At 38.5% G+C, this 15788-nt stretch overlaps 1 protein-coding gene across 1 annotated transcript; it reads left to right on the forward strand.

Moving 5' to 3' along the window:
* The first annotated feature begins 1042 nt into the window (after window positions 1-1042).
* On the forward strand, window positions 1043-14718 carry lrrc8da (leucine rich repeat containing 8 VRAC subunit Da). The gene is given in 3 exon segments (XM_020917222.2): window positions 1043-1325; window positions 10052-11683; window positions 11686-14718. Coding segments are annotated over 3 exon segments (2538 nt in total). The 5' UTR covers window positions 1043-1324; the 3' UTR covers window positions 12591-14718.
* The last annotated feature ends 1070 nt before the right edge of the window (window positions 14719-15788 follow it).

The raw sequence follows: 15788 nt of genomic DNA on the forward strand, positions 1-15788 counted from the left end.
TGAGCAGGACTTGTTTAACAGCCCACATCATCTCACTTGTTGTACCCTAGGCCCAAGTAAGTCAGTTCTTTCTGGTCAGATTTGGTTAAAATAAAGTCCTATTTAAAGCATAATAGAGTTTCTGACAATGCAGTGCCTACAGTTAGCATCACACCCCAGGAAATGTTGATGACATCAGCTGCAAAGTATCATGTAATTTCTGTTTTGATGCAAGTTCAAGAGTTACAGTGCATGCCCAGAATACTAGTATATATACAGTAGTCAATGTCTTCAATGGGCTCTTGTATCTATGTAGAAACCTCAAATAATACTTGGCCTAAATAATGTATAAAACTGGCAACAGCTAACAGATTACATTATTTCCCCCCATTTCCCCAAGACCTATCAGCTAAATTTTGCTATCTTTAAAAAAAAAAAATATATTATTATACATATATACAGTAATATACACTACGCACACATAAAGCAGACATTCAGATTCATTGGAAACAGAAAACACAAAAGGAAAATTAGAGAAAAAAAGAAAGAAAGAATGTAAACATAACTTAACATAAGACAGTAAATCAAACCTAATAAAAGAATCTGAACTGACCGAGGCATCAGCGACTGAACTGAGGGATGAGGAGAAGATTTATCTAACAATGAATTAAGTCTCTGTAGATGTTGGATATTGAAGTGGCCTTTTTGCAGGATAAATGTTGGATCGACTGAAAGTAATGGTTAATTTCTGTTAGAAGTCATGGAAAATAAGGTTTTGTTTTTGAGAATTTTGCTCTGTGTATGTGGTATTTACCAAGAAAAATAAATAAATTAATTAATTTTTCGATTTTTGTATTTTGATGTGCATACTGGGTAATGATGTTTTCTTCATTCAAAGTTATTAGGACGTGTAACTTCTGGGAGAGAAAATGTTCTATTTATTTGTAACTTTTGCTATCCCATTTCTTGCGTCTGACCTAAACGCATCACGGTCTAATCTCGCAGTCGGTCCTTCTTCGCCTCTTCCACCAATCACGCCGCGCCCCTGTGCCGGTAGCGCCGCCCCCGCGAGCGCACTGTCGGCTGCTTGGCTCCATGTTGGTTGACTTTTCTTGGAAGCACCTTACGTTCCTGGTGCGCAGATAGCGGTAGCTCAGCCAGGGCCGACGCACCGGCTCTGCCTCGCGGCGAATGGAGCCAGTGATGCCGCTATGAGAAAGGAAAGCTCACCCCCCACGTCTGGATATCTGAAGAGGGAGGTGAATTAGGTTTTGTCGCACCTGAGGAGAGCGTGCAAAGTGGTATGCGGGCCGAAGTAATTGGATTGAGATAACCCCACAGAGGCAGTGAGTATAACGTTTCTTAGTTATTCAAATTTCTTATAGTTGGGGACGTTATTTTACGCGTAACAGTTGATGCCTGTTCTTTTAGCCTGCAGGCCTATGTTAACCTGTGATAGTGCATATAGAAAATGGGTACCCAGTGTCAATGTTTAACGCTAGACAAAGCAGTTCTTACCAGTTTCACATGTTTCAACAAGTCACCTGACTCCGCTGCGCTTCAAACGGCAGTGCGTAAGTGCCGTTCACGTGAGGAAATATGGCATCTTTCTTTATGAGCAAAAAAAAAAACCGTAATAAATGTGTTGGAAATTCTAAAACATGGCTTTTATGAGCAAAATAAAGTGTTTGCTCCATCAGATTTCGCATCTGCCCGAGTTTCTGTGCGTGCGTAAAATATGTAAAGTAGTCGTAACTCGTCGTAACTCGTTAATAGGGACTTAGGACCCGCGCGCCCGTGACTTTGGCCCCGCCCTTTTCCGGGGGCCACCCTAAACCACAAACAGTCATTACCACGAGCCAGAACAAAGGGTTTGGAGGAGAGAAAGGTGCGGCGGCCCCAGGGCACAAAAACAGATGATAATTGGAGAAGTCTACAGCTGTTAAGACACGGGGCTGACATATGTTCACCATTACACACACACACAGACCCAATAAAATAATAAAAAAAACAAAGAAACAAATGAAAGTGCAAATGACCCTCTTTAAAGCAATATAGTATAGATTAGAAGACCTAAAGTGCTGTTATGGCCTGGTTGTGGGTTCTCTGATTTGAATAATGAAGATTTTTTTTACATCACAGTCAGGACCTGAACTAAACAAAGAATTTACTGTTTCCTGCTCTCTAAACAAAGAGTAAACAAACAAGACTTAAACAAATAACTTGACTAAAAAAGGGAAATGGATGAAAGTGGTGGTAATAAATTTCAGTTTTTTAGTATTTTAGTATTCTAGTTTTGGGTATGTGCTTTAGTTAAACTGGCACTTTTGATAAAGATGGACTAACCTCTACCAAAGACGTTCAGCCCTGATATCCACTTGGTCTTTTTGGTTTGGTTGTACTTTTGGTTTCATTTGTTTTGAGTTGATACAACAGTGCCATGCAATACCAGCACAAAGAATATGAACTAGAGCTGGGACAGTTTGCCTTCTCTAGATTAAAATTATTATTATTTTTTTTCAAAATTTTTATCTGTAGAAAATTGTCAAAACAAAAAAAAAATATTTCAGTTAAAGTTGTAGTGCAGTATAGTAAAATAATTTTGGGTCAAATTATAATTTTTGCTGTGCGCTCTAAATGGAAAATCCTTGAACACAGTATAAAAGCTAAAAGAAAAGAATGTGATGTTACTATATACAGTATGTTCAGAAATGATCACATCAGTGGTCTCCCTCTGCCCTGCTGCTGAATAGGCCCAAAGTACCAGTAGCAGTTTTTACAGCAAATTTTGAACATTTCTGTTACATAAATTATGTAACAGAAATGTTCAAAATTTGCCTTATTGACACCTGCCCCTTTTGGCTACTTATTTAGAATTTATTATTACCATTCACATGTTTTCTCTTTGTTATTATATTATATTGTGATGTGAGAGCTCCTGTGTCCAAGTCATTTCCCTTGTGGATCAATAACATTTATCTAAGTCTAAGTCTATAACAAACATTTTATTGTGATACAGTCTTAACATAAATGTGCATAGTCTTATTAAAGATGTTTCATTAACAGAGGTTTGACTGAGCCACCGCACATTTGTTAACAAAAGTATTAACTTCATTGTGCCGTGGTCTGTGGTCCTTCGCTCTGTAAAAGTTTCAGTATGTGGCTCTCAATTAAAAAAGTTTGACACCCCTGGATGATATTAACCCATCATCATTTTGACTGTAATCCATGTTGTGCTTTTTGTGGAAACTCGCTCTTCTTTGCACACTGCCCTACTGTTTACAAAACTGAGCTACGGAAGCCCAGAGGAACATGCTAGAGGGGAGTTAGGGGAAATCAAATTGATTTTCTCCCAGACAAATCGATTTAAACTTAAAATTCGATTCAGTTTGATTTGTGCCCAGCCTTAATATGAACTTTTCCAAAATGCTGAGAACTGTAATGTCTGTCATCACCATGACAAAAGCAAAAGCATGATATAAACATAGAGTACACGTCTCATTATACCATAGTTTATTATAGTGTTATAGTTTGTTATAGTGTGAATCGTCTACATTAAGCATCAGTCTGAACATTATTATAGACTATAATAATGTTACTTAAGCAAGGAAACTTTATAGATTTGCAAAAAAAAAAAGTCTAAGTCTAATTGCAATTTATTAATTACAGGATTCTTTTCAAAGTTCACATTTTAAAAGTGTGCAGAAGATAAACTCATACAAGGATCACATTCAGAATATGCTTGTACAGATTTAAAGTACAGGGTTATCAGTTTTTATGCAGAATTAGACAGGATGTTTGATTATTTGGGAGGAAATTGTGGTAAAAATTGCAGCTTTTGCGATTTCCCCTTTTTGTTTAAATTTGGTTCATGTGAAGCCCTAATACTTCTTGCATTTTTGATAGTGTAGTTGCATAACAAACTTCAGCCTTTATATTCTAATTAAGCTGAACCTGTTTAGAAACCTAAAGACAATTTTAGATCAGTAAGTCACAAACTGTCAGTGTATTAAAATATTAGTAGTAGTACCAGTTTATTCAGTCAGTTTACTATTACAATTTACAATTTGGATCATGACAATACTGATATCAAAATTATAATCATTTTGAAGTAAAGATTCTAGAAAGTACTCTATCTCTATGACGCATTAGACACAGGCAGCTAACTGTGCTTGGAATTAAACTGTTAGATTCAACAGTTGGCCAAAGCCTGCGTACTATTTGTGTAACATTTATGTAACATGTGGTATTATAACATTATGCTCCAAAGTGATTATACTAACCCTTTAACTTTAATCTGTGCATGTGTTTGGGGCTCAATATTTATAGTACGTACAATTTCTTTGCAATAGTGGGGAGATTTTGTTTTTTTTTAGTTGTAATATGTAAAAAAATAGATCTACGGAGTGTTGAAAATGTAACTATGTCTGATTATTGATGTATTTTTCTGCTTATTTGTTGTCGCACAAGCTTTTTAACGATACTGTATGTTTTCAAATGTTTAACTGGGATTATCTTGTGTTATTATTGTTATTGTGTCAGGTGTATAAATTGCCCAAAGCCTGTGCACTATTTTTGTAGCATTTATGTAACATGTGGTAATGGCTAGACAGAGGGCTAACCCAATATAACATGACAAACGGAGACAGGAAGTGAACCGTCACGACTGACAGCCCCCGCTAAAACTGTATAAATCAGTACTTTATAAGCTTCCAGTGACGACTTCCTGTTTGAAATCATTTTGGCAGCGCATGAGTGTCCAAATATTTATAGAAACCTCACACCAGGCCCCTGAAACTGCAATTCTAGACTCAACAAAATAGTGATTTAATCTTATGATAAGGACAAAATAACAGCACGCAGCATAGACTAGAGTATGAACAATGGAAAACCAAAACCAGGGTACAAAAGCCACACGCTAACCACTTGCGGCCCCCATGTGGTGATTTGTTTTTGTACTGTTTTATTTCTTTGTCTGAGAAACTATACAGTAGGATTGTCAAAAGTATCAAAAATCTGATATTAATCAATACTAAAACTGGTATCAAAACTGCCTACTCACTACAACAAGTAATGATGCTGAAAAAGTCCCATTCACAGGACAGAAATGAACCTTTCCTGAATAGCTCTAGAATGATCTTGAGCTGTATCAGAACAAGTATAAGAGCACATAAACTAGTACACACCCATGGACACTATGGGATCTACCTGCACCACTGAGGGATTACACACATATAAGACCACATGGGAATAAAAAATAAATAGATTTAATGTTGAAAATGGCATACTATTGTTTAAATAAGGAGCATCTGTATTGGATAGGGGTTTAAAGATATTCAAGTCTCGGTCACGTTACGGTTTGAACCTCACGGTACGATATTTATTGCGATATCGTGGGAAAGTTCAAAATATGGTGGGGAGGCTCATGATTAGAGATGTAACAATATCCAAATCTCTCTGTATGTAGTTAATATGATTAACTGAGATTCAGGAGCAGGACCACGCCTCAGCCGTCGTCTCCTCTCACCAGCGAACCACAACTCACCTCGACCACGCCTCGAATTTCCCAGAAGCCTATATGTAGCAGCCTTTCCCATCATCCCAGTTTGTCTTGGCGAACTCGACCCCACCCTCCCATCCCCTATTTTGTCTTTCAGTCATAAGACTCCTACAAGGGGTGTCCCCGTCCCGGCTGGGCCAATTGCAGATTTAGACGGAGCCCCCACCCATAGTCTGAACCAGCCATCTCTGCCCCGCTTCGTACATTATCAAGAAACTTCTTTGCACTATGTTGTTGTTGGCGTGGTCCTAGCTAGTGAAACGATATTTTCACGATATATATCTCACAGTACGATATTTATTGCAATATTTTGTGGAGTCAAACAAAACTGTGAATGTGCTACTTTTTTCTCTTAAAATGCCTTGACAAGACTTAATCCAAAGAACTAAGATTTAAAAGTGCTTAGAGCTGCTATTTCTTCATGTAGTCTGCACTGAAATGGAGCAAAGGATCATGGTCTGTGTAGTTCCCTCTGTCTTTTTTGAGCGATTGTTGCACCCATAGACTGTACAAAAGAAGTGGACTAAGCAAGTGTGACATCACCCAGTGTTCAGCGCCGCTCAAATGAGGCTCGTGATGTTCATGGTTACAGGAGCAAATCTGGACCCAGGCTCTACGTTATGAATAAGATTTTTTTGATGGACCAAACAGTGAAAAAAAAAATCAGGATCATGTAGAGCAGGTTAATGTGAACATTTTAAGACCAAAATGACGAGGCTCACTGTAGCAGGTACAGAGAGAGGAGCAACAAGATCCTAATGTAAGTCAGTTGGAGACGGGGTCAGAAGGAGCTGGAAGAGCCTCCTGGAGAACTTCCTATTTGGTACACAGCAGCTAGAACATCAGCAATGTCCACTCATATACAGTCTATGGTTGTAATACAAGAAGGATACTAGTCACTGGGGTGTAACGATATTCAAGTCTCATGATACGATATTGTCACGGTATGAACCTCACAGTACGATATTTATTGTGATATCGTGGGAAAGCTCATGATATGATGGAGAGACTCATGATTAGGAAAGTAACATTATCCAAATCTCTCGGTACAATATTTTCACGATATAAATCTCACGGTTTGATATTTATTGTGATATTTTGTGGAGGCTAACAAAACTTAATATGTGACTTTTTACTCTTAAAATGCCTTGACAAGACTTAAACCACAGAACTAAAACTTAAAGTGTGTTAGAACTGTTTTTGGTTTTTTTTTATAGTCTACACTGGAATGGAGCAAAGGATCATGGTCTATGTAGTTCCCTGTCTTTTTTTTTTTTTTTAGCTGTTGCTGCACCATAACTCTTCATTTAAGCAAAGAGACTTGTCATTCGATATATTGTGATGGTCCACGATATTATTATGAGAACTTTGACGATACAGTATCACGATATTTCTCTTATTGATACATCCCTATTGAGTATTTAGTATCGAGTCTATTCCTTAGTATCGACATCGAGTTTGAAACACTGCCACACAGTTGACAGTGACAGGCATTAAATGTAGCCTCTTTCCATGAAGACGAGCATGTATATTTAAAGTCATACTGCAAAATATTCCAAAAGTGCACTGTGTAACATTTCGGCTGGTGGTCCATCAGCTTCTTGTCATTGCTCTGCTTTGAATGTTCTACAGGGTGATATTAAATATTTCTACATTTATTCAATTACAGATGGTTTTATTGCTCAAAGGTTACAGAAAGGTTACTGCAGTGCACATTATCTGTCAGCTCTGTGTCAGCTCTATGTTCGCACGTTTTCTGGATTGTAGAGTTATAGATAAGGTCAGGACCAGGGTGAGAGTCATGGATTCTTTTAAATGTGAGAAAACATGGCTGTGGAACATAAAGCAGTAAGAATATAGGTCACGCTGCCATTTCTCCAAAAACTTAACAAATCCATTCAGCTTTTACTACACAAGGGGATTTGATTAGAGCAATTTGCCTGGAATGTTTCACGGTATGACAATAAACAGATTTACTTTACATTTATTCAATTACAAGTGGTTTTACAGTTCTTTATAGCTCAAAAAACAGGCATTCTGACTGTGAGCGGGGTTCCACAGATCTGACCTGTAACTTGGTATGATTTGGTAGAAAGGTTTAATGCCATGCTGTGAAACATTCCAGACAAAGCAATAACATTTCCACAGAGAAAAACAGGTGATAGAGCCTCCACCAGAAAAGTTACACAGTGCACCTTTAAACTTCCAACTCATGAATTACACAATATTTGACACTAATTTGTTCAGAATGAGCAGAGTCATGTGAGTTTGGTTCACACACCTCTTAATCCTTCATGCCATTGTATTGGGGTATGACCTCTTCAATGGGGCAGTATGTAGACGCATTCCAATGATATATAATGACAACAATGACTCTTCTATTCCCTATCTACCCCTTACACAGTCTCTGCTCTCTGCCAGTTTGGGACATTTGTCAAAGTCCTACAGCGAAAGGGGCAAGATCTATAACAGGCTCTAATTCTGGTCCCTGGTAATAAAGAGTATTATAGCGATTTATCATAAAATGCAGACTGTAGACCACTAACCTACCTGGACGACTGAGGGATTGCACAGATGTAAGGCCATGTGGGAGTATAAATGAAAGTACTATTGGTTCATGTTGAAAGTCACATTCTATTGTCCGGGGATGGGACAAGATCTCATGCCACAAGACTTTTTTCCCCCATTTAGTATAGTAATTTATCTGTATGTACTGTATAGCAGTTTCTATACATTTGATAATGTTCCTCTCCTGTAGGATTGTCCAAAAAAATAAAAAATAAAAAATCACATACTAATTGATACTAAAACTAGTACTGTAGCTCATTTGAACTGGTAATCACATCACAGGATAGACACAAACCTTTCCTGAGTAGATTAAGAATGATCTTGAGCTGTATCAAAACAAGTATAAGAGCACATAGACTAGTATAATAAACAAGTAAAAAGTACTGCTATTTAATGTTGAAAAGTCTAAATAAAGAGTGTTTTTATTATCATTGTGGTATCAACATTGGTATTGAGTGTATTCCCTCGTATCTAAATCAAGTTTGACATTTCAGTATTGTGACAACACTAAGCCTTGCTAATAAAGTGTATTATAGTAATTTATCACTAAAATACAGTTTCCAGACATTGGATTTGCAGGCCTGGATTGTTGTTGTCATATTGCCAAGTGCACTTTGCTCTTTTACTTGCCCTTTGGTTCTGTGGCACTGTGGTGTTACTCTGTGTTGTAGCTTGTAAGTATTTAACAGAAACTACTGTAAATACCATGGAATAAACATTACAAGTACTACAAGACATAAAGACACTGAGCTTTTCTCTACAGTGAAAAAAAAAAGTACTTTTAATTATATCACCTATCATTTAATCTGTGTAATATACTCAGGTGCATTTCAAATAAGTAATAATGGTGGCACCCAGTGGTAGAAGTAGTTATTTACTCATTGGTAGCTTTAGCAGATAAAAAATACCCGTTATGTATCATCATCCAAAAAGCATAACAGGTACTTAGTAAATATTTAAACAGTTTAAAATAAAGATGCTTTTTAGGTCTACTTCACTCTGTGTTAATGTGGACACCTAAGTATTATCAAAGTGAAAGGGTTATTTTATGGAGTCCTGAGCTCTAAGAGTTAAAATTAAAGCTACAGTATGTAACTTTTTACTAAAATAAAAGCATTTTTTTAGGGGTGTAACAATATCCAAGTCTCACAATACGATATCGTCACGGTATGAACCTCATGGAACGATATTTATTGCGATATCGTACAAAAGCTCATGATATGGTGGGGAGACTCACTATTAGGAATGCAATAATATCCAAATCTCTTATGATATTTACTCAATATTTTCACAATATAGAGTACATCTCATGGTACAGTATTTATTGTGATATTTTAACTGTTAATATGCTACTTTTCCCTCTTAAAACGCCTTGGCAAGACTTAATCCAAAGAACTAAGACTTAAAAGTGTTAGAACTGTTATTTATTCTTGTAGTTTAGACCGAAATGGAGCAAAGGATCATGGTGTATGTAGTTCCCTCTGTGTTTTTTTTTAGCTATTGCTGCACCATAACTCTTCATTTAAGCAAAGACACTTGTAATTCGATATATTATGATGGTCCACGATATCATTGTGAGAACTCAAACAAAACGATATCACGATATTTCAGTTATTGTTACATCCCTACTATTTTTTCATTTTGGAGGAGAGCCTTTTCCTGCTTGTTTCCATAAAAGTATTCCTTTGGTTATAATCTTCACTAGTATGGCGTAAAACTTCAATATGTTCATGGAGAACGTTCCAAAGTATGGTCTTAACATTTCCATGGAATCATGCAGGTGACATCCCACCTCCTCCATTAACATACAAACAACATACATACTGTACCTAGAAGCCTAACCCTCTGCTGCTTCTATAAGTCGTCTTATTAGAAATTGAACTTTTCCCGAGGCACCACAGACCACAGTTGGGTCACTAAACTGCTCTTGTTTGTCTGTTGCAGTGATGTTCACCCTGACGGAGGTGGCCTCGCTGAACGACATCCAGCCCACGTACCGCATCCTGAAGCCATGGTGGGACGTGTTCATGGACTACCTGGGGCTGGTAATGCTCATGTTGGCCATCTTTGCTATGACCATGCAGATCACCAAGGACCAGGTGGCGTGTCTGCCTTACCTGGAAGAGTCCGAAAGCTCACCTCATAACAGCCCGCACGCCCCATCCACACCCCAGGCAACGTCACCGGCCACAGCAACCCCCCTGGTCACCCCTGTTTCCATGGAGACTAAAGACTTACCGGATTCGGCTGTTCACGAAATCCACAACACCCACGTAGAGCCTCGTCAATACACCGCTCAACCTCAACCGACAGGCAAGAAAACCAACTTAGACTTTCAACAGTACGTTTTTATCAACCAAATCTGTTACCATGTTGCCTTGCCCTGGTATTCCAAGTATTTCCCATATCTGACTCTTATCCATACGATCGTTCTTATGGTCAGCAGCAACTTTTGGTTCAAGTATCCCAAAACTAGCTCAAAGATCGAACATTTCGTCTCCATTCTGGGGCGTTGCTTTGAATCTCCTTGGACTACAAAAGCGTTATCTGAAACTGCTTGTGAGGACTCAGAGGAGAACAAGCAGAGGCTAACAAATGCCACATCTGGTCCGAAGCAAGTATCGCTAGAAGAAAAAGAGGACAACGCCACTCCAAGCCCCACTACGCCAATGTTAGGGGTGAAAGTTTCCGCTGATAAACCTATAACGGAGGTTCCAAGTACTATGACAATCCTGGACAAGAAGGATGGAGAGCAGGCCAAGGCACTGTTTGAGAAAGTTCGGAAATTCAGAGCTCACGTAGAGGACAGTGACTTCATTTACAAGCTTTACGTGGCTCAAACTATCGTCAAAACGGCCAAGTTTATTTTGATTTTGTCGTACACTTCGACGTTTTTGGTTAAAATCAACTTCAAGCATGAATGTAAACCAGATATTCAGCATCTTACAGGTTACGGGAGGTTCTTCTGCACACACAACATGGCTTTTATGCTAAACAAGCTGCTAATTAGCTACATGGCGTTGATTTTGATCTACGGGATGACCTGCTTGTATTCGCTGTTTTGGGTTTTCCGTAGACCGCTTAAGGAATACTCATTCGAAAAAGTACGAGAAGAGAGTAGTTTCAGTGACATTCCAGACGTCAAGAACGATTTTGCATTCCTGTTACACATGGTCGACCAATACGACCAGCTCTACTCTAAAAGGTTCGGCGTTTTCTTATCCGAAGTTAGTGAGAACAAGTTGAGAGAGATAAGCTTAAACCACGAATGGACTTTTGAAAAACTGAGACAACTTGTGATCCGCAACGCACAAGATCAACAAGAGCTCCATCTGTTCATGCTTTCTGGTCTACCAAATGCTGTTTTTGACCTGACAGATCTGGAAGTACTTAAACTGGAGCTTATTCCAGATGCGAGATTCACGGCTAAAGTATCACAAATGACAAGTCTGCTGGAGCTACATCTGTGCCACTGTCCGGCGAAGGTGGAGCAGACCGGCTTTGCTTTTCTTCGAGATCACTTGAGGTGCCTTCACGTCAAATTCACTGATGTCGCTGAGATCCCAGCTTGGGTTACTTACTGAGAAGTTTGCGTGAGCTGAATCTGGTCGGGAATTTGAACTCGGAAAATAACAAAATGATCGGACTCGAATCCATGCGCGATTTAAGGCACCTAAAGACCTTATGTTTGAAAAGCAACCTCACAAAAATGCCTACGAACATCACAGAACTTTCGCCACATTTGATCAAACTGTTTATCCACAATGATGGCACGAAATTACTGGTTTTGAACAGTCTAAAGAAAATGACTAGTCTTATTGAACTAGAGCTTCACAACTGCGAACTCGAACGGATTCCTCATGCTATTTTTAGCTTGACCAACCTGCAAGAGTTGGATCTGAAAGCAAACAATATCAGGACTATTGAGGAAATCATTAGTTTTCAGCATCTTAAGAGACTAGCTTGTTTGAAACTTTGGCATAACAAAATCACCAGTATTCCCTCATCGATTGGACAAGTCAAATCTGTAGAAGCGCTCCATCTTAACCACAACAAGTTGGAGTCCTTGCCCCCCGCGCTGTTCACTCTACCCAAGCTTCGGCACTTGGATCTGGGTCACAACTCCATCATGGTACTCCCCCCGGACATTGGCCTCCTTCACAGCCTCCAGTACCTTGCCATCAATATGAACAAGCTCGAAGTGCTACCCAAGCAACTGTTCAGATGCACTAAGCTGAAAGTTTTATGCTTAGCTCACAACGCGCTCACCACCTTGCCGGAAACCATGGGGCAGCTGGTTCAACTGACTCAGCTGGAGCTCCGAGGGAATTGTCTGGACAGGCTTCCGGCGACGCTCGGAAACTGCCGACTGCTCCGGAAAAGTGGGCTGGTGGTGGAGGATCATCTCTTTGACACACTGCCCCTAGAGGTGAAAGAAAGCATCAGCAGGGAGACCAATGTGTCCTTTACCAGCGGCTTGTAGTAAAAAAATTGGGCTAAACAGATATGTTGGTTTGCTGATATTTATACTTTTTAGTGTATCAGATATCGGTCTTAAAGTGCCTATGACAGGTTTGGACTGCTGATTTTACTAAAACACAGTTAACATCATTATATTTAAGATTTTTGCATTTGTTTTTCCAATTTGGCCATGTGTTAGGTTTAATTTTTTTCCATAACTGTTACCCAGAAGAAAAAAAAAACTCCTCTAATGTACACAGAAATTATTATCTGACAAATACAAGGAAACACAAAAAAAAGTTTCTTAAGTGTAAACTGTGCTGAACGTTTGTATAGAATTCTCAGTACTGACGTTATCAGTGTGTTTAAAAGTCTACTTCCTGTCATTTTCAACATATTTTTCACAGTTTCTCCACAAGTTGCTTCTTGATTTGTGCCAAACTATAATTTACACTTACAATAGTTATTATCCCACCAAATGAAGTCAAAATTAGAGAATCATAAAAATCTGTCATATGCACTTTAAACCTCTAAAGAATACACATAAAGCTTTATTTGAACACTTTAGTGCAAAGACATATCTGCTAAAACGTGACTACACAGCTCCCTTAAAGATAGTGGTAAAAAAAAAGGCTGTGGGTGAGTTTGAAATCAAATAAAATGCACAAGTTCGGGCAAATAATCAAAATCTGCCCTATATATCGGCCCAAAAATATCGACGGCTCTGGATTCTAAACAATCAGCATCTCCCATGAAAAATCCCACAATCTCTAGTAAAAACGGAGTAACACTTTAGACACTTCAACAACATTTAAGTGTGACATTTCTGATAGTGGGCACGCCACCTGCACAACTCCATGGAGGTAGAAAGTGAAAGCAATACTTCAAAAAGGAGATTTAAGTTGAATGCCATATAGTGGAATATTCCAGGCAAAGCAATAACATCTCCATGGTGACAAGCAGGTTGTGTGCCCAGACCAGGCCAAGTTACGAGTCTGTGAAAAGGCAAGCCTGCTCACAGTAAGGACACATGCTTTTTAAAAACTAAAACACCGTTAATGATTACACTTTGGCCTATAGTTTGGCTGAAATGTTCTGTAAATGTTTTAATGAGGGTTTATAAAGACGCAATCGTGTTGATATAGGTGTTTGTATCCTGCTGGTACCCTTATGGTGTGGGTTGTTTATAGATTCTAGATTGTGATGGTGTCACATTCACTCAGATGACGATCAGGAGCGAGTTCTGTGGAAGCTTTCAGTTGTGGTCTAAATATGCAAAGGGTAAAACCACAGATGTTGAACACGATAATGTATTTTTTACTTAAAGGAACACTGCGTAACATTTCTAGTCGAGGGTCCGTCACCTTTTTTTCCCCATAGAAATATTATTGCTTTGTCTAGAATGTTTCGCAGTATAGATTAGACCTATATCTGTCATGAAGGAGACAAGCATGTCACAGCACTATGCTACATTACAGTTCAGCTCTGTGGAGAGGCGGGCTTTTCACCGAAGGAATTCTGTTTTTGAGCAAGTGAAACACACATAATGATTGAATGCTAGATGGATATGTTTAATATCATACCATGGAACATTTGTGGTAAAGCAATAACATCTCCATGGAGACAAGAACGTAGCAGACTCTCCACCAGAAAAGCTGTGTAATGTACTTTTAATTTCAATATTCTAGAGCCTTTAATTTTAAATTGAGATGGAGGGCAGGAAAATGTATGAATAAGTGCAGAATTTGGTGTGTATATTTCATGAAAGTGATATCACAGATCTGATTAATAATTTTATGACAAACATAAAATCCCATGTGTGACATCTTTGCATCACAGAATCTAAAAACAGCCAACAATAAACTGCCATGTTTTCTAAACTTTCAAATAGTTCTCATCTCTTTCTGTTGAAGTGAATGTAGGAGGATCTTAGACATTGCCTGGCAAATACAAAATGATATCTGGATTATACAGATATCAGTTTGGTCCCCACGCCCTGTGTTGCATCTCAAACCCAAACGTAAACATGCTTTGCTCATTGAGTCTGCTGAAATCTGCAATGTTTTTGTGATGTTTGTGAAATTTCTTTCCCTTTCTGTTTTCCTTGTAAACTGCCATAACTGTTTTAATAAAAACGGGCCACGCATGTCCCTGATTGGCTAATCCACCTGTCAATCACACCCATGTGAAAACACTAGAGATTCACCGGTGACCAGACTCACATGTTCATAATGTATTGAAGAAGTGTGTTTTCTGGATCTCCGATTTCATAAATCAAGAGTCAAGGGAAAGTACTCTTTAAAAGAGTCAATCCCCTTCAGTCTTAATTTTTTATTAATAGTGTAGCCTGTTGCTAGTTAGGATCTATGTGTGTCCTACAATTTAAATGTAGTAGTCCACGTTTTCTGTTGGTGTTCATGTGATCAAGCCAGCAGGGTAGATTTTACAATTCATGAAAAAACAAAACAAAAAAAACACTTTCATTGTATTTGTATTGTTATCTTGTATTTCTATATGATTTTAAACCTTTAATCATTATTTTGACCATGACTAATAATAATTTCTTCACATTATATTTTTATGTGCACAGTATTTAACATTAGAAAACTAGCTTTGCACTGCTTTTAAGACCAAAACTGCTCCATTGTCATTGTCACTGTTTATAGGTACTCAGGTATTCAACGCACACCATGGGAACAGTCTTTTGCCTTAACTGCTGCTACCTTTGCTTTGATGAGAAAAGGACTACTACACAAATGCCATATTCCAGCACCAGAATGAACCTCCTCCCACAGTGGAAGAGAATCCAGTGACACATTTTATTTGATCAGGGTTAGTGCTGGACAGTTGGGTCTGGAGGGACGGAAGTGATCACGTAGGTCTGGTTGCCACGGTAATATGTTAGCTATGTTGCTATAAACAGCTGTAAAACTTATTTTTGACAGTTTTATGTTTTATTTTATGGTGCAAGTTGAGAGCGAGTTGAGTGGGTGACAAACTTGTTTCTGAGTTTACTTCTGCTAACATTTTAACTACCCAATACACTTTCCTATTCATAATGGTACTATATTACGCAAAATTGACTCTTGTTAGCTTTAAAGGTGCAGTGTGTAACTTTTTGGTTGGCGGTCTGTCACCTGCTTGTTTCTATGGATATGTCACTCCTCTGCCTCGAATGTTCCACAGTATGACATTAAATTTATTCAGTTACAGGTGGTTT

The sequence above is a fragment of the Boleophthalmus pectinirostris genome, unplaced genomic scaffold (genome assembly GCF_026225935.1).
Source record: "Boleophthalmus pectinirostris isolate CB_2022bp ecotype Guang Dong unplaced genomic scaffold, ASM2622593v1 HiC_scaffold_16, whole genome shotgun sequence".
Classification (NCBI taxonomy): Eukaryota; Metazoa; Chordata; class Actinopteri; order Gobiiformes; family Gobiidae; genus Boleophthalmus; species Boleophthalmus pectinirostris.